A 19,702-nucleotide genomic window follows, 5' to 3' on the forward strand; every position below is an offset into this window, starting at 1 on the left:
TTGAGCTGACTACTACAGTAATCAGCACAAAATGTCCCATTTTCAAAGGAGGTTTGAAATAGTAGTTTTGGGTGATGATGAGCTGTGAGCAGTGTCGAGAGGAACTAGTCACATGTATCGCCATTACGTAATTAAATAAATGTAATTCTAATATGTGACAGTTACTGAGAAAAAATATGTAATTCAGTTACCAATCATTATGTTGGTGATTATAAAGGGGTTACATATATATATATATTCTTTTTGGTAAAAAGCTGATATGTAGAATATAACATCCATTCTGTTGCTTTGCATCTTTTTGCCGTGCAGGAATACCTTGGCGTATTTCTGGACAACATGGACCAGCAAAGTCGAAGACAAATTTGAGTCCAACACCATCAAGAGTAGGATGGCTTACAAGGAGCTGTCTCTACATCTAGACAGGCTCCATTCATTTGGCAGTATGAGCTCAAGTTTTTAGCATTGTTCTTGATTGGGTGAATTTGCACTGCCTCTTGTCTGCCAATCAAGTTGGTGCACATTGCCCTAAGCAACCTGAGTCTGCCGTGCCTGCGGCCAGCCGTCCATGTCAAGGCAGGTGGCTATGTCGTCGGACAAGAACGCCTCTCAGTGCTGGAAATGAGGCTAACAGTGAGGTTTACTGCCTGGTTTAGTGCCCAGTTTAAAACATTTGTTAGAAAAGTAATCAAAAAGTAACTCTGATGAAGTAATTAAAATAGTAACATTACATATTACATTTTTAATAGAGTAACTAGTAATCTGTAACCTATTACATTTCAAAAATAACCCTCCCAGCACTGGCTGTGGGGATAATATGAGCCTTTTTCAGATGACGTAACTGTTTTACTCATCAGAGGCACTAGGGGGAGTGGGACACACACTCACAGGCTGATCCTGGCACACAGTCTGTGCAGACACACATGCACCCTCTGCCAAGATCCCGCCAACCCGTCTGCACACATACACACTCATCATGTCCCACCAGCAGAGCTAATATGAAGTCCAAGCTTACACATCCGATAACACAGGAGACAGTGTGAAGTCCTCTAGATAGCTTATCTACCATAACTTCATCTCACAACTGTGGTAGTGTTTTTTCCCCGAGTATATTTAAATAGGGTTTGGGGGGGGGGGGGGAAATCATGTCAGTTCAATTTGAGATGCATCGAGATCTCTGGCAGAATTCCTTCAGACAGGGAGAATGGAGGCAGGGGTAAAGATTGTGGAAATATTGACATTTACGAGAGCAAACAGAGCCCAGGTGAAGGCATTAGAGGAGGACATACGGTATTTCTTTTAGAGCCGTGTGGGTGTATGTGTGCGTGTGTGAGCATGTGTGTGATCATGTTCGCAAATGCATCGGTGCATGGCCGGGTCCGTCTGTCCGGCAGCATCGGCTCATATATTGCTCCCGGCTGAGCGAGCGTCCCTGCCTCTGTAGCGGGCTGAGTGATGGTGAGTGGGTCTGGGTCACAGCACTCTGGCAGTCTGATGAATCTCACTCACTGTCACACAGTCTGTCAGAAAGTACACTAAAAATGCACATATAATTTCCAGGATACACCAGTGGAGATATGGTTATGTTCTGTAATGGCTTGGTGATTTAGATCTGGTAGAAAGACATATCAACTTACCATGCATGTTCACAGTCACATATTATTGTGTGCTGTTAAAGAATTACAGTGTTACAAGTGTTTGCATCCATCCATCCATCTATAGGTTTGTTATTTTAGCCATTAAATACAATATTTCAGAAGCCACTGTTATACTGTGTTGAAACTACATCAGTGTTTGGGCTAAAAGGAATAGTTTGGCATTTTGGGAAATACGCTAATCTAACTCTTGGCAAATAAGAGTATTTCCCAAAATGTCCAACTATTATTATATTATATTATATCTTACTAGCAAATAAATCTGTTATCAAAATTTACCATGAAGAGACATTTTTAAAGTGTTAAATACTCTTATGAGCATGGGAGTGGACAAGATATGTTTGCTTTATGCAAATGTATGCATTAATTGTTGGAAATCAATTAACAACACAAAACATTGACAGAGATGGTCAGAAACCCTCACATGTACAGCATTTAGCTTTTTCAAAATATGCTCAAATCATAACTTATGGCAAACTCAAGCTCAATAGGCAACAGATGGACACATTGGCCAGCTAAATTTTCCAGTACTTCAGTAGTGATTAAATATCACTCTGTGGATCCTTCACTTCAAAAGCACAATGTAATTGTGTCCAACCTCACATGGGAAAATAAAGGGTCACAAAAACATCCCCTTGTGGCATGGGATAAAACAGGATAATATAAAATAAAACATACAATACACAAAGTAAGCAGGGAACAGTGGAAAGGGAGTTTAAGAAAGAAAATTCCTTTAGCTCTCCGGTCATCATACAGGTTGTATATCTTTGATACGGTGGTGGTTCTCGGATGCGACCCTCGTCCTCCACAATGTTAACTGGCCTGCAAACTGTAGCCATCCATTTAGCTATTGCTGTTGAAAGCTTGCTGCTTGTAGGTTTGTCCATGGGTTTCCTTCGCACACTATCAAGCGTGGTTTGGTGCAAGCAGGACGGTTTGGGGCTAACGAGGCTACCTGCATTAGCATTAGCTGTATGCTTTGCTAGCAAATGGTATTTAAGAGTAGCTGTACTCCGGTAGTAACTCAGTTCACATCGACAGTAACTACAAACAACTTTGGTCTTGTCGACAGACCCATCTGACAGGGCTTTGAAGCTGAACTTGCCATTCAAAATCCCTTTTTCTTTATCCATTGTTCCTTGCTAGTTGCCATCCGACTTAATGCTGGAGGGATAAACTACAGGTGAGGCAAGAACAATGTGAAAATCACTTGGCAGACACTTGAAGCTTCTTTGAGTGATGCAATACAAAACAGTCTACATTAATTTATTATCAGACTTACATTATCATTGCATCTCAGATAACGTCAGATGCAGTGCAATGCAGATTTTTTAACTCAATCGACACTTACAATGTATTACAAAGCTATTTAAAAATGTAACCTAAGTCTCAAGGGACTGGAACACAGCGGCACAGTTTGTAAAATAGTTAGCTGTGATGTTATGTATATTTTATTTGTAGTAAATGGATTAAAACATGCAAAAAAGAGCTCAATTTTTGTCACTAATACTTGCCAGTGCAATAGGATTATTTTAACCTGCTTTAAATACAAATCAGTTAGTTTTTGATAAATCAGTGACTGTTTCTTGAAAGAAGACAGAATAAGAGGGAATGCTGTAGAATCAATAAAAAATACTCTTAATTCTACAAAATTATTGAAGCAAGTTGATTTGAGACAGGTTAAGAGTAAATAACAGACAAAGAGTACTTGATAAGATGTGGATCTCATTGCTCATAGTTCTTGTATTCTTAAATTTGGTGACCTGATGCATCTGTCTCCTGCATTCCTCCTTTCATCACACGTGTTCATCATCAGTATCCCAGAAATCACTGATTTAACTTTGACTTTGATAAAACCTGAAGAACATGAGCTCACTGCCACATTCCAACACTGAGAATCACTCTGATTGTCCCATTGGGGAACTACAATTACAGCTCAAAACAAGATGCTATATTTGTTACTGATTGGCCCAGACGGGGTCTTCATCATTCGTGGGAGATGACATGCTAATTGTTGACTTGTTCAGCCCTGTTTTGAAAGACAGCCCTCCCCGGGACTATGAAGTCAGAGTTTATTTGTTCTTTCAGCCATTGAATAGACTCTGTCTGTTTTTAGCCTCTTTGAAAATGTGCTTTCATTTGGGATTTTAAGAGATTCCAGTAGAAATGAGTATGATTTTTTTTTTTCTTTACTCACTGCTTCAAGATACACCTTTTTATTTCTCTGACCACAACCCTTACAGAGCTTGGTGGGATTGTTAGATTTTATTTCATTGCCAACCTCAGGGACCTTAAACATTTATTCTGCTCCAGGGAGAGAAGTCTTTTTGCTGACTCCTGACCAGACAGAGGAGAACAAGAGCAGTGAGTACTGTAGGTGAAAAGAAAACAAGGTGCTCTGCTGATGACTGTACTTTGGTCTTTGGCCAAATTCAAACTGAAAAGGAAAGCGGGATTTGTGATGATTCATTTCTTTTTCAGATATGCAGCAGTTGGTCGTTTTACAGCTTCTCTTCTTATCATTCACACCTTTTATTTGTGACGTAAACATGGCGAAAACTCAAATACAAATGCACATTTTGTTCCTTTTTTGCTCTTTTTCTGCAGTGTCCTGGGCCCTGCGTTGACTTTCAGAGTCGGCCCCAACCCGAAGAATGTGACCACTGCAGATCTGGTTCAAGTTGCAGGTAAGAGCGGTCGATATGTATTTTCTTATATCACACACACACACACACACTCACACACACACACTCACACACAATGATCCTGTTGACAACCTTCATTGCAATTCATCTCATTTTTACCAGCCAGACCACTCTGTCACCATGTGTGCTTCAGTAAATGAGAACACAGATTAGTCTCTCCAGATACAGTAGATAGGCCGGTGTTCATCTTGTTCAGACAAACCCCCGTCCCAAAGAAGATTATCAACACTGTGCAATGACAGATGACCATCAATTACTGAGATGATGAGTTTGGCGTGCACACCTCCTCGTTCCCCACACACGCACACACACTCATATACAGTGTACAGGAGAGTTTATTTCGTCTTCTGTTATGTCCAATAGGCTGACAGGTTGAAACAGGCTTGCGCCAGCCAATCAGTTTCAATACAGTATGTACTCCTGTGTGTGTGTATGTGTGTGTGTGTGCCTGCATGTATGCACTTGTTTGATGTAGGCTGATGGAGAGCTGTCACCCGCAGAAAGGAGGTTGTCAGTATGCACTACCTCCGCTCCCCCCTCTGCACTCCGATCGGCCCGGCGTCGGTGTTCGTGCGTCGGATGTGTGTCGATGTCCTTGCTTTGGTTGGAAATGACTTTGAGAAGCACAGCAATACTCCCAACAGTCAATATCATCCAATATCACCCCACTGGAATCAACATGGTGGTGTTGTTATTGGCTGAAATGTGTTGCTGCTCCAGTTTTTCCTGCGCAGCGACATTTTTTGGCACCAACTCGTTTCCTATTAGGGATGTGCTGGATGATGGCTGATGATACAGATTTACCGCAAGAAAGGGGTTGAGCTTCGGTTCAGTGGTTTAGAGTGTGTGTTTTCGCACACGCATGTATCTGCTGGATTACAGTGTATATCTGTATTTATCCCTCACCGTCATCCCACTTTTGTAATGTTTGTTGAACAAAATGATCAAATGAGCAAACATTGCAGCGGCTGTAGATTTATCTCTTCCGCATGAGGTGTAATAATTATACTGTATCATAACATCCTGTCCCCCCCCCCACTCACACACACTTCTTCCCTTTTCTACTTCTTCATCTCCTTTTTTCCCCTCCTCCTCCTCTTGTGTGGCTGACTTTGATGAGGTGGCGTGTGGCGAGAGCTAATGACAGGCGTGAGCATGGCTGAAATGTCAGACCAAATGTTAAGTCAACATGATCATCAGCCTGACCCATGTTGATGAATTATGAATATAGCCCACCTGAATAGTGATTAGTGAATGGTGAGACAGAAGGAGCTTATCAAACTACTCATGTTTGGATGCATCGTCTTCATCGCACATCCCGACTGAAGTATCAAAAATGTAAAAAAAAAAAATTAAAAAATGGCGGTCAGAGATAACAGAGTGGTTTAATCCTCAGTCTTTGGAGCAACACGTGGGCCCCCACTGACCTTAAATCAAATCCTGCTAGAGCTTTATCTCCTGTGCCCCCCCCCCCCCACCTACCTTGTTGCCCCCCTTCTGTTTCCACCACAGTGTGAAGTGGAGTGGACTTCCCACTCTCTCTCTCTGATATTAAAAACAATGTGAAGTGAGCGCAGAAACCGTTAGTTACCCCTTTTAGTGTTTCAAATCCTTTCTCAGTTGCATCACAGCTCCGAATATCTGCATGACATTGACTTCAATACAATATGGCAACGCCGTGGTGATTTCAAAGTGGTTACTAGGTTGTGGAGCAACAGCATGGTTTAAGTGGAATCTGAAAATCAAACTGACACCCACATGCAGTGGCCACCTGGGTAATCCTCGGTGACCTTTGCCTTCTGTGTGACTGTGCATAAACGACGTGGCCTCCTAATGAACTCATCAAAACCCCTGCTGTATTCTGTGCTCAACCTGCTGCTGAGAGCCCGCACAGCATGTTTTATGGCAGCTCATGAAACTAGAAAACCAAAAAAGTATAGAAGGCTGCAGCAGAATGATGCAACAAACACATTCTTCTTTATAGCTGCTTAATAACCCTTGAAACAGGTATAATCAATCGTTTATCATAAGCATGAGAATGCACAGTCACGTTCAACCTGTATATACATTTGTACTTATTATTCTCAGGAATGGGGATACAACTTATGATTATGACAATTGGCAATTTTCAAGAGCCCAAGGTGACGTCTTCAGATTGCTTGTTTTTTGTTTTTGTTTTTTTCTGACCAAATTTGTACATTTGAGAAGCTGGAAGCAACAAATGTTCAGAATATCTGCAGGAACGGATTATCAAAATTGTAGTTTTCCTTTCGGCTAAATGACTGAATGTTTTAGCACTACTCAGGATATTGTGTTTATATTGTTAGGGCTGCAAATAATGATTACTTTCATTATTGTTTGGTCTACATAATGTTAAAAAAAAAGAAGGAAAAATGCCTGTCACAACCTCTGAGAGCCTGAGGTAACATTTTCAAGTGTCTTGTTTTGTCTGACCAACAGCCCAAAACCCAAAGATATTCTGCTTTAAATAATATAAAACACAGCAAATCTTCACATTTGAGGGGCTCAAACCAGAGAATATCTGCCGTTTTTGCTTGATTAAACAACTGTGAAATGTTATTGATTTTTAAAATCGCTGCTGATTAATTTTCAACTGGTCGACTAATCGATTCATCGATTGCTTGAGCTTTATTTATTGCGATGTACTGTGTTTACGTTTTATATTTTATACTGCATGTACATTCAAATGCAACAACACGTTTTAGCAGTGTAAACCTTTTACATGCGTTACCTTGACTGTACTCTACAGTGTCTGAAGGAGGTTAATATGGCTCTGCTACATTCTGCTGTCCATCTATCTGCCCATCAGTTCTATTTGATGTGTTCAATGCTCCATTGAAAAGAATAGACAAAGAGACTCGGTTGAAAGGCATGGACAGTATAGAGGAGATTTGATAACTCATTGAAAAGCATCTTTTGGGCAGCAGGTTCTTAGCGGCTGTGTGGTGAAAGGCCTGCTGGGAGGTCTGACTGTATTAGTGGAGGTAGAGGCTCTTGTGTTCTGCTCAACTGGAAAACCGCAGGACAAAGACCCGCACTGCCTAATCCCTGCTCGGCTGCAAAACAAAAGAGAAAGCTGCTGCTTTATCAAAACTACAAGGGATTCTGTGTGTCCGTGTGTTTGTGTGTGCGTGTGCGGATGTGTGCGTGCCTATGTGTGTGTGTATGTGTGTGTTGTTTTTTTTTTTTGTTTTTTTTTGCAGCTGTGTTCATACTGTGCCAAGAAAATGATTTATTCAATATTTGATGAAGTGGCAGCCAAGCTGTTAAAACCAATGTAGAAATGTGTTGTTTAGGACTCTACTTTTTGCCTTCTTGCCTCCTCTCAATCTCACTGTGATTTCTAAACATGTAAATCACCTTCAGTTGGGGAAATTGGATCTGCCAGGATTGCTTTTGCTCACTATAAAGCAACATTTTGTAGCTGATGATGGATTTGATCCACTCCCTGTTTTCACTGACATGTTTGCACACTGCACAGTGAGTAGGCAGATTTATGTGTAGGACGGGTGTTTTTCCCTCATGAAGTGTCTTTAATTGTGTATAATTGATGATATAGATGTTTTTTAATGGATCATCTTCCATATTCTACAGCTTTTGTTATGATTGCACTTTGTTTTAGAGCTACCTGTTAAATATACTTGATTGGTCAGCAACTTCTGCTGGAACTATGAAAATTGATGCCTGGTGATTCGGCCACTGTTGACCAACTGTGGTCAAGGATAATCAGGCCAAACATCAGGGTGTGTGCGTGGATATGTGTGTGTTAAGAGAGGCTAGTAGGTGGTGGGTGGGAGCTGGGTGAGGACACTCCTATTGTCTCGGCTGTCACGGCTGGGCGACCCCAGAGCCCCTCGGAGGCCCCAAAGGCCCCAGAGGCCAGGCCACAGCAATGAGTCAACGGGCCCCCAGGCCGTGAGAACCCCGGCCCTGGTCAATGAACGCTGGGAGCCTGGGGACACTGAGAGCAACTGGCTGGGCCATCTGGAGCAGAGAGCAGAGACCCTGACACACGGCTGTCACCCCAGGGAGACATGCAGAGACATGGACACAGACAATGTCTGCGCCCATGTTTCTGCCTCTGCCCCTCACACACACACACACACACACACACGCACACACACTCACTCACTCACATGTAAGTGACAGCAGAAAAGGGGATCGGGGGAGAGTGAGAAGGAAAATGTTGGTGAGAAAATTCCTGAGTATTTCGAGGCAGAAGACAATGAGAAGTTTGCCTAAAAGCCAAGAGGAGAGACTTTTATACTTTCTGGGAGGATATAAAATGTTCCCCACCCACATGTATGTCTATTCTTTGTTCTAAAAACATAAGAGAGACAGTCTAAATATAACTGGCTTTCTTTTCTATCTTACTCCATTTGTCAGTGTCTGTCTGCCTGATTCTGTCTGTCTGTCTCTTGTCTCTTCTCTGTGGGAAGGCCTGGTACTCTCTCTGATCCGCTTACAGACACACTAACGCAGACACACACACACACACATACCATTACAGACAGAAAAGTGAAAACATGTTAGCTGTGGCTGCATAATGGTGGTAGCTACCATTTGAGTGGTGAGTGGTAGTCTTTTCCAGCTGAGCAGATTAGCATAGATCTCCCACGCAGACAGAGTTGACCTTCACTCTGGCAAACACTTGTCAAAATGCCAATGATAATTAACTGCTCTCTTCGCAAACAGCACAATGGTTTATCCACCTGCATCTCAGGCGTGGAGGATGGCTCCGTGGCGCTCTATACCTGCCTGTTTTCGGACGTACGCTGTTTGCAAAGGTAATATAAGCCGCGGGGGTTCCAATGCGACACAGGTGTGTGGTTGTGTCTGCGGCTTCTGCTAGATACTGTAATATTTACCATTCAGAAGCCAGCAAGCCGCCAGAGGCTAAAGAAGGAAGTGTGAATTAAATTTTTCTGAATGTTATTTTCAATATGCTCATGTCCAGACAGAGTGTTCATACGGCTGAAATGAAATTAGTTTTGTCAGCATGGGATCAAGAAAAGGCGTCAAGAAAACCTGTTGTGTGTGTTTTTTAATACAACAGAGCTCCGCGGTGTCTGTGTCGGATGCCTGATTGTCTGTGTGTTCATGCTTTAACATCTGTATCAATGAGCATAGAGGTCAGAAAACAACCCGATTCCTCTCCCTTTCCTCCCTCTTTCCCTCTCTCCCTGGGCACTCTCCTCTTCTCCTGCTCATCACTGACTGCCCTCTCTGGTTGAGTGCTTGAATGTGCTCAGTTCGGTGATCAAAGTCTTCCTCGGTCTCTTCTCCTCCATTGCCCCTGGCTGTGTATGTGTGAGAAAGTGTATGTGTGTGTGTCATCCAGCTTCAAACCCAGCTCTCAGTCGTCGAAACTGTCAGTCTCACTATCTCCTTTCAGTCTCAGTAGTACCCTGCCAGGCTCCCTTGCATCATCTTTCCGTCTGCTAGAGGGCACACACACACACACACACACACACATATATATATATATATATATATGAACACACAAGCATAAACGCACAATGATGCTTATGTGATATGACACATCTCACTTTTCTGTCTTCCTTTAACGTTTATGCATTGTTGATCTCAGAAACTTTTGCTGTCTGTTGCAATAGGTAAAGTGCAATTTATTTACTCCACACATGTGTGCGTTTGTGTGTGTGTGTGTGTGTGTGTGTGCAAGTGTTGTGCATGTTCGCTTGCTGCAGGGTGCTAGATAACCAGAGCTGTATGAGTAGACTGCTTAATATTCTTGCTTTATTTTGTTGGAAACTTTTCCTTATTATCAGGGTGTCAGATGTCTTTTTAATTCCAAGGTCATGATGCTTTATCCTCATTGGATTTTTTTAATATTTTCTTTTACTTCTCTTGAATGTTCCTGTGCCTCTAGGAACAGCAATATCTCAAATTGTTAAATACAGTTATGTAAAATTCTCTTACTTATTGGCATTTGGAAATCAGTCTTAAACATCTAGTTTTTATTCTTGTCCCTGACCCAGAGAGCAAGCCTTCATCAGCCACAGAAAAGGTGCCATGTGGAAACATTTTCTTTTGTGTTGAGAAGCCAAGAATGCTCCAACCGATGAATTGGGTTGTGTCTTAAACTCCTCTTTATCCTGTTTATCCTTGTCGGTCGTGGTCTTTGTCGTCTTTGCTCTTTCTCTTTGCTCTCCTGCTCTTAGTTATTCCTCTCTCCTTTCCTTCAGTATTATCCCTGCACCTCGGTGTGGGGTCAGGGCTACACTGCTCCTGTAAACATATTTACTGTGTCAACATTGCTGTTGCGAAGCAGCTGAAGACAGTAACAGGTGCCTGTCAACAGCCGGCCAGATCTCCAGTGCATTAAAGGATCTTTGCTGTAGACGAGGATTAGTGTCGCCTGGCATTGTTTGTTTGCTAATTCCATCTCCAAGGTATTTGTGGAAAATAGGCATGAATAATTGAAAGCGATTTCTAGTGGACGAAAACGAAGCTATCAGCGAATGGAGGGAGATTAATGAGTAGGGGGTGAAACACAACGCAAATTGGAACAGCGGAGCAACCTTTCTCAGACACCCGGAGAGACCCTGAGTTCGTAAACAAAAATTGAATATGCATTGTTTCATTGTAGGGGAAAAAAAAAACACTGAAATGAGAAAGACATGGATCAAGAAATGAATACAGCAATATGTTCAAATGTGGAGTGTGTCAAAGCATGATGCTGAGGTATTAAAATACTTGCTCATTTTTAAATTGAAGTAGTTTGATAAGTCTGTCCTATAGTAAAATGCATTTTGATAAAAATCCAGCTCTGTGACAAGGTTATGAATATATTTACACTGATAGAGGAGCTAAACTCGTTTGTGTTTGTGGGAGAATTACAGCTTGAACTCATTTTAAGTCTCATTTTTAACTTTAAAGGTGCAGTGTGTAGAATTTAGGGGCATCTAGCGGAACGGATTTGGCAGAAATGGAATATAATATTCATTAGTATGTTTTAATTAGTGTATAATCACCTGAAAATAAGAATCGTTGTGTTTTCATTACTTTAGAATGAGCCCTTTATATCTACATAGGGAGTGGGTCTTCCACGGATCCCGCCATGTTGCACCGCCATGTTTCTACAGTAGCCCAGAATGGACAATATTTGTCAGCAATTACAACCTTTTCTATATAATTTATATTAGTGTTTTACTATATTGTCATTCATTATCTGTTTATACACAAGGCTACACTACACTGGATATTACACTGTTATACACCATTTATTACATGTTTATTTATGGCTTATTAAAGATAAATAGGCAGTAAAGTGTCACCTTCACTTCTTTAAATCCAGGCTAAAGACATGTGTTTTTCTGCTATTATGGTCTTTCATTTTCATTTGAAAGGGTCCAATGTGAACCATCACTATGCAGTAACTTGAGCTGCCTTATGTGCCATCTTCTCATGACAACACTGCGATAATATATAGTAGGATTAGGCAATATGACGTTACACAGTGTAACATGACAACAATATAAATGTATCAACCATTCATACATAGCATTCCCTTCAATATCGCTGATTGTATTGGACAATGTTGCTAATCAATAAGAAGAACTACCTTGTGGCATTACTAGACTTTTACTCACACTAGCAGCATGACTATAGGGGTCCAGTGTTGGTCAGTCTTCCACTTTGGTGTAGACTGATTTATCTCAACAACTATAGAATGGATTGCCATGAAATCTGGATCAGACATCTGTGTTCCCTTTAGGATGTATTGTAATAGCGTTGGTTATCCCTTAACCTTTCATCTAGGGCCACTAACAGGTCAACATTTCACTTTTTCCAATACTTTGGTTTATGGCCAAATATCAGCAAACTAATGACACTCTATCAGCCTTAGATGCACTTTGTGTTTAGGTCTAATTAGAAAACATTAGCAGATAAACACACTAAACTAAGATGGTGAACATGGTAAACATTATACCTGCTAAACATCGGTGTGTTAGCATTGTCATTGTGAGCATGTGCTGATGTTAGCATTTAGCTCAGAGCACATATAAAGCTTCATGGAGCCCCAGTGCATCTTGTTCTATGATTGGTGCATCAATGTGATGAAGTACATTGATTTGTTTAGTATTTAATTCACTGGATTAGTTAATATTCCCATTTTTTTTTTAAATCTTTAAATTGTTTCTTAATTGATTTTCCAGAACCATATCACCATAGATATTGATATTGAAATATATAAATTACATGTACCTTTATAGAGAACTTAACTCATATTGTTCACTTCTGATCTACAGTATTATGAATAGATAGAAAGTATTTCTTCTCATTGTTCCCTGTTTTAAAGATAATATTCAACCCAAGAGTTTCTCTAAGATGCAGAAAAGCTTATTAAAATGTTATTTGTGTGTTTGTTTGGTACAGCTTCAGCTCTAAGGCACTCGTCATTATGCGACTCCAAATTTTGTGATTGATCTTCTCTGGATTTGAGCCAGAGCGTTGATGATGCGATCTCTATCTGACCAAGGACTTTTGCCATGATCTAATTTCCAGCTGAGCCATGCAGGACGGCTGGCAACAACACATTTCCTCACACATGGTGGTGAACTTAATAACACAACGGCTCACTAGCTTCAAGTTTTTATGAACTGATACAACTGCACATTTTGCCTCAAAGTCGTTATGATGATGAGCTGTGTTTGAATCACACATCAGAGTTTTCTCTTTGCATCCGCTCTCAAAAAATGTCGTTCAAAAAGACCAGAAAATCTCTCCAAAACTCAGTATCTAAAGCCTCCTTTGGAGCCTCTATGTTTTGTATTCTCTTGGAGGTTTTGTCACTGCTCCATAAACTGCAGGAGCTGTAGGCACACTGGCCAATCTGACCACAGAGATGGTGGATACATGTTCAACACTACGGGTTTAAGCACCAACCTCTTCTTCAGTCCTGCCACCGCCAGTTCTTTCTTATTCCTCTTTTGCTCCATCCTCGACTCCCCCACCCCTCATGTCTATATTCCCTCACCCCTTCATCTTCCCTGCCTGCACCCGCAGCGAATGCTACTCCGAGTGGGAGACCATGTGTTGATGGTTCTCATGATGTCGAGAACAGCAGGTACTCGTACATTGTGTTTGTTGTATGCACAGTGGTTTGTACACTTGATGGGTGCTACTTTATGAGGCAGCTGATACAAACAGCTATGTAAATGAGCTTCCTTCCATCTCCTGCTATGAGTCATAATTCAATAAAAGGAAATCAAAATCTGAAACATTCCCCATTAGACTGTGCTGAAAATTTGCAAAGAGTGTTGACTTCAGTAGTAGGCTTTATGTTCCTGTTTGTCAGTCAATGATGTACTCATCTAAAGTAGTAGGAGGGACAGTGATGCTGACCAAAACGGAAACACCCACCGGGAGCTTCATTGTGACATGTGCAACCAGAGCACATGACTTTACTCTTTACACTGCCAAAATTAGTCATCTTAAGTCATTTAGTCACATACTCAACCTTCAAACCTGATTTTTATTCCTTCCTGCACTAAAGATTCTGTTACTTCTAACCAGTGCAGGTGCTCTTGATCTAGAAATGAGTGTCAGTTATCTGAAAAAAGACAAATTAATGCAAGTGACTATAATATATAAAAAGTTAGGACTGATTTTTACAGATTTGTTGCAACACATGACATTGTCACCCCACTACTGGATTGCTTGCTTAAGAAAATGAAAATGTTCTGATGCATTAATAGTCCAAAATACCAAAAAATGATATCTCTCACAGGCAAAACCTCTTACTTTTCTACATGTGCAATTTTTCAGGATCATTAAAGCCACTAAGTGTAGAATTTGAAACATTTCCAAAGTAAATCTTCAGGTAATTTTCATCCATTTTTCACCAGGATTGTCTTGGGTTTCTACAAACAGAAGACAGAATAATTTGAAAGTCTACACATAGTGGCTGGCGGTGCATTTATAGTGCTTTTATTAAACTATCACAACCAAGAACGTGCAACATGAACTCTCTCACCTTGGGCTACGGCAGCCTGTATGTGACACAGTGAATGAAGGCACATTTAGAAACGAATAAGCTGGTTAATAAAAGCAGAAATCCAAAAGAAAAAACAACCAAAGAGATAATTGGTATTGATCAATAACAGTCATTTTGTACTACTGGACAGCAAAAGATGAATTAACTCTAAAGTTTATGAAAGCCTTATCCCCTTAACGTTTCGACGGACCGTCCATGGGCCATCATACTGTTAAGTACACAACTATGCCATGTACACAACTCCTGTCTTTAAGTGGGTACTCATGTGACACGTCTTTGGAAAGGTAAGATTCTTGTGATTCGACTGATGCAAACAATTTCAAGATACAATCACAACAGCAGGTACAGTGAACACCTCTGTCAGACCATCAACAAACAAACAAACAAAAAAATATTAGCCACATCTTGGTATCAAAATGGCGGCTGCACTCTGATGTTTCGATTGACACCTCACTTGACCCAATAGGAGCTGCCATGTCTTGTCCACAGCCTATAATAATCGAACGAGAGTCCACGTTGAAAGGAGGTGCCTGCCCCTCTTCTTCAGTGTAAACATTGAGCCAATAGGAACAGATTCTGCTGATGACTGGCGCTTTGAATAGCCACTGAAATTCTGACAATGACCATATGCTGCTTTATTGCTTTTTATAAAGCCACAACATAGAAATTATGTAAATTTAAATAGTTTGCTGTGTTATACTTTTTATATGAACTGCTTCTCCACCATAGTGCTTGTTTTGACTCTTTTATATGCACAAAGTTTAGTTTCAACAGGGTAACAAAGCACTATAATGTGTTTATGCTTCAATTACTCTGAAGCAGGGTTTATTTGGTGTCTCTAAATGGCCTTTTTTTGTAAGACGCCTAGACATACCTTTAGAAAAACGTGTAAAATATTCCTTTTTTGTGGTTTTGTTATTAAATTTGAAATTGGACCGAGTAAGACTCCATGCTGTGGTCCCATTGTGTTTTCCATCTAATAAGTCCCAGCTATGGGTCATCCGCAGGCATCTGTTTGCAAAAAAATATTCAGACAGAAATAAAAACCTTATACTTCAGTATGTTCAAACTTCTGTTACTCACAGTTGGTGTTACCTTTCAAAAGAGACCAAAACCATGCATGTACTCCTAATGGTTCAAGAACAGCTTTCAATTTACTTTAGGTATCCTTTTGATAGGCGTTTTCAGCTAATTTTACAGGAATTTAGAGGCATGTTAAGGGGAGTTATGATGGCATTACACTATACATTCTGAATCACAACTAGAGCTGCTGTGGTATTGAGTTTTTCCTTACCGCACAAATTAGTGAAGCCATTCAAACCGCTGTGGTAATCGCCATAAAAAATAATTTATACCTTAGATGTTATAAAACAATTGGTTCCTGAATACTGTATTGGCCCAAATATAAGGCAACCCTGATTATAAGACAACCCCCCCTTTTCCAACATTTGTTCTTGGAAAAATACTTATAACTATATAACTTACATCATAGTATAGCTGCATACTCACATACTCTCCTACCAGGCTCTTGGAAACGGTCACAAATGGTAGTGACCGAGCAGTTAGCATTTATAAGACTGCCTGTTGAGCTCCTTATCATCTGTGACAGTGGTATTCGGCAGCTTGACATATTCTATTTCTGCAGTAGAGATGTCGGAAGATGCTTTGGACTTGTTTTGACTCGTCATGTATTTATTTCCTCCGTGGCAGAAAAACACGTTACACGAGCCTTCAGAAACTCCAGCAGGTTAAACTAAACTAAACACTTTTAGTGCAGACTGACTCTAACACAATCACTATAAACAGGCTTTAAGACACTCGCTAGCCTAGCAATATTAAGGCTACAAACAACCCATAATGCAACACTCTGTGTTGGTTTTACATCGGTACTTTATCCATTCAAAAAGAATGTCTGATCTTGAACACGTAATCCTCTAGACCGCGAATACAAGACAACCCCACTTTTTCAGACATATTTACAGGAATAAAAAACCTGTCTTATATTCGGACTGATGATAAACTTTTCGAATGCATTTATTCCTGTAGTAGTCTTTTCTTTATATCCTCTATAATCTAAATATCTCTTTATTCCAGTGTTGTTACCATGAGGCCGACTTTGCAGCAGGAACATTGGTCGGCATGTCATTTTTTATATCAAGCCTGAGAGAATAACTAACAACCCATCACTTGAGCCGCTCAGTCAGTGGTGATCAGCTTGACTCTGCGGTGGGCGAGACTTGATTGCGTTACTACGGTAATGCGGTAACCACGACAGCTCTAATCACAACCTCTGTCAGTCTACTTAAGCCAGCTGTAAAACCTTTAAAACTGAATCAAGAGTGACAAATCTACAGTTACAACAACCTAAATATAGAAGTTATGGATATATACCGAAGTTTTTTCAGTAGAAGTATTGTTTTTTGTTGTTGGATATGACTGTTAATGGACGACCAACACTGCATGTTTGTATCAAAGAGGCACCAGATGACACTTGGTGCTTGAAACCACAAAGGGTTGGTACAAAACAAAGGGAGATGGCCATACATTTACTGCACAATGTAGCCTTTTCAGGTATGTGTGTGTTTGTGTGGGCTTGTTTGTATTTTTACACTGTATCACTGTCTGAGCTCATGAGCATGTGTTTGTATGTGTGTGTTTTTTCTCTTAATGGTGCATCCGCACTAAATTGGCCCCTGAATGCAGTGCGCTCTGCCAGTGGTTTTGTGAGCTACAAGTGTAGAGAAACAAAGAGAGCCGGGGAGCTTCAAAGCGGGTGGGTGACATTTCGGGCTTTCCATCTTCAAAGCGCTATTTGCTTTTGTAGTTCCTCTTTGAGTATAATTATATATTTTTTTTCCAAAGGATTACAGCTGTCTGAAAACATAGTGTCGAATTTTAGGGCCATTTCATAACATTTTCAATAAAGGATGCACAATGAGCTGTCTGTTTTTATGTCATTATTTTAAAATATATTTACTCCGCTATTATTTGCTATTATGCACAATTTAATATGACTTTTTATGCAGTGCACAGTACACTATGTCACAGTTCTATTCCTTATCGGCAGCTATTGGCATTGAATTGATCATTGACCCAATAGAACCCCCCAGTGAGTGTCTCCAGATGGGGGAGACGTGAAATCCACCCTGTCCCCTCATTTTCATTCACCTCTCTTCCTCTTCTCTCTTTCTTCCATCCCCCTCATCCAAGTGCCTCTCTATAATTCATGTCCAGGTGCAGCACCAGCTTTCTTTGGCACGGGGCTTAAAAGAAAAAAAGACAGATGTTCAATTTTCACTTCCTTTGTGCATCTCTCTGTATTTGTTTGTGTGTGTGTGTGTGTGTGTGTGTGTGTGTTTGTGTACCACTCTTGCCCCCTTTTACCTGTGATGCAGCTTGTGGTGTTCCAGTAGTTCAGCGTAAGCAGTAATTAAGGCGAGTCACGGCCATGACTAACCGCTGGCTCCTTCTTCATGTGGATTTAGATGTTATGGTTTGCATATGGTCAGAGTGATGTGTTAGTTGTCTTGCCTTTGAGTTGAGACACCTTTATCCAGGATTGACACAAACAAAAACAGTAAGGACAGCTTATGATGTTTGCTTTCTTGATGTTGGTTGTAAAGACCTGATTCTTCAGTCCCGTGGTCTTTATGAAAAGCAGGAGAAGCGTGAATGCCAAGAAATGCCCATGGCGCAGCTGTATTTACATGGGGTTTCTGTGCATCTTGTCATACAAAACACATGAACCCCCCACTGAGTGCAAAGCTGTGGGAGTGACTGAACTCTGCAGGTGGATATCTATATTGCAAAGTGACATGGACAGTATAATGTACAGTTGTGCCCTGGAGAGGTCCTTGACTGAACTGAAGATAATGATTTATTTAAGGATAAATGTACAAAGTCATCAACATCTTTACCTTTATCAGATGGGACAGCTATCATATACATTTGTATATGATAAATTTATCTTACCCTACATTCCACTCTCTGCCCAAAGAAGATCAAAATGAAACAGCACGGCACGGTGCTTCTTCTGCTTATTTAAGAGAACAGCAAAGAGTTTCTGTTTGTCAACTCAAACTTTGATTGCTTATTGTTTAAGACATTAATAATGTCATTTAAACGCTGCTCATTCAATTTGAAAATTGCAGTCATTTAAATTGTGACTTCATTTTAAAAATAATATATCATTCAGCCTTAATTACAACTATGTTTTACTGTTATTAAGCATTCATTAATCTTTTATACAATGGTTATGGCTGCATCATAGTTTTTGGAAGTACATTAATTTTAAATAAAAACTGTTGTTATATCTGCTTTCAGCTACATAATAGTGTCTTCTAAATTCTTTTTTATACACTGCTTATAACTACTAAATTGGAGGATGCTATAACATGTTATACAATTTTCTTAATTTCAGCAGTTTAAATGGTGCACCACAGTTTCCTGATCACCATCAGAAGAACGTCAGCATTGGACGATTCTGCAAAACTCCTGATTACATTCAATAATGACACGGCTAATGATTTTAAAATTCTCTGTTTCTAAAGGCAACTACAATATAGTTCAGGTCAGGAAAATGTTTTGGTCATTGGAAATAAACTGTCGGTAATGTATGGTTAATGTTAAGCCTCGCTACACACTGTAAAGGACAGACGACTTCCTGCATTTAAACCAAATGTCTTCACTAGATTTTAAATTGTGAAGTGTGGAATCATCAAATGTACATGCAAATCTTAGAGAAAATTAATTTGGGAGGTAAGGAAAGAATCATGCATTTTCATTTCTTCTTTTACAGTAATTTATGGACTGATCATATGCATTTTCATAAGTAAGATGTCTTTGAGCACTATATCTGTCTAAGGGAGCAAAAGTGACAAGTTGTTCAAAGTTCATCACTCCCTGCTGTACAGAAACAGCTTCATGTTCAGAGGCACAATGATTCGCTTTTGGCAATAACATTCCTATTATGTCTAATATTTTTATTATTATAATATATTTTTTACATTATGAACATTAAAACCTGAATAATGGCTTCACTTTATTGTAATTTCAAATAGCAAGAAACAGGAAATAATAATTTCTCTAACATCCAAATGGTTTCTGTTGGGCACATTTCCATCTTTCCCACTATAGGACCACAACTGTACGTTCCTGGCTGCAAGTGTGTATCCTTGTGTGTGTGTGTGTGTGTGTGTGTGGGGTGAGGGGGGGGACGAGTGCCACAGGGATGCATTTCAAAATAGGTTGTCGCTAATCCCCCTGCCCTGCACCCATCTGAAAGAGAAAGAAAGTACAGAAGG

General features: G+C 40.2%; 1 protein-coding gene across 1 annotated transcript in view; it reads left to right on the forward strand.

Annotated features, from left to right (window-relative positions):
* The window catches only part of ptprn2 (protein tyrosine phosphatase receptor type N2), a 134,183-nt gene that overhangs the window by 47,625 nt on the left and 66,856 nt on the right, over window positions 1-19,702 (forward strand). Inside the window, exon 10 of the mRNA XM_044340233.1 lies at window positions 4,260-4,339. Within this exon, the coding sequence (XP_044196168.1) occupies window positions 4,260-4,339 (80 nt within the window). The remainder of the gene's footprint in view (window positions 1-4,259; window positions 4,340-19,702) is intronic.

Source organism: Thunnus albacares, chromosome 21, assembly GCF_914725855.1.
Source record: "Thunnus albacares chromosome 21, fThuAlb1.1, whole genome shotgun sequence".
Lineage (NCBI taxonomy): Eukaryota > Metazoa > Chordata > Actinopteri > Scombriformes > Scombridae > Thunnus > Thunnus albacares.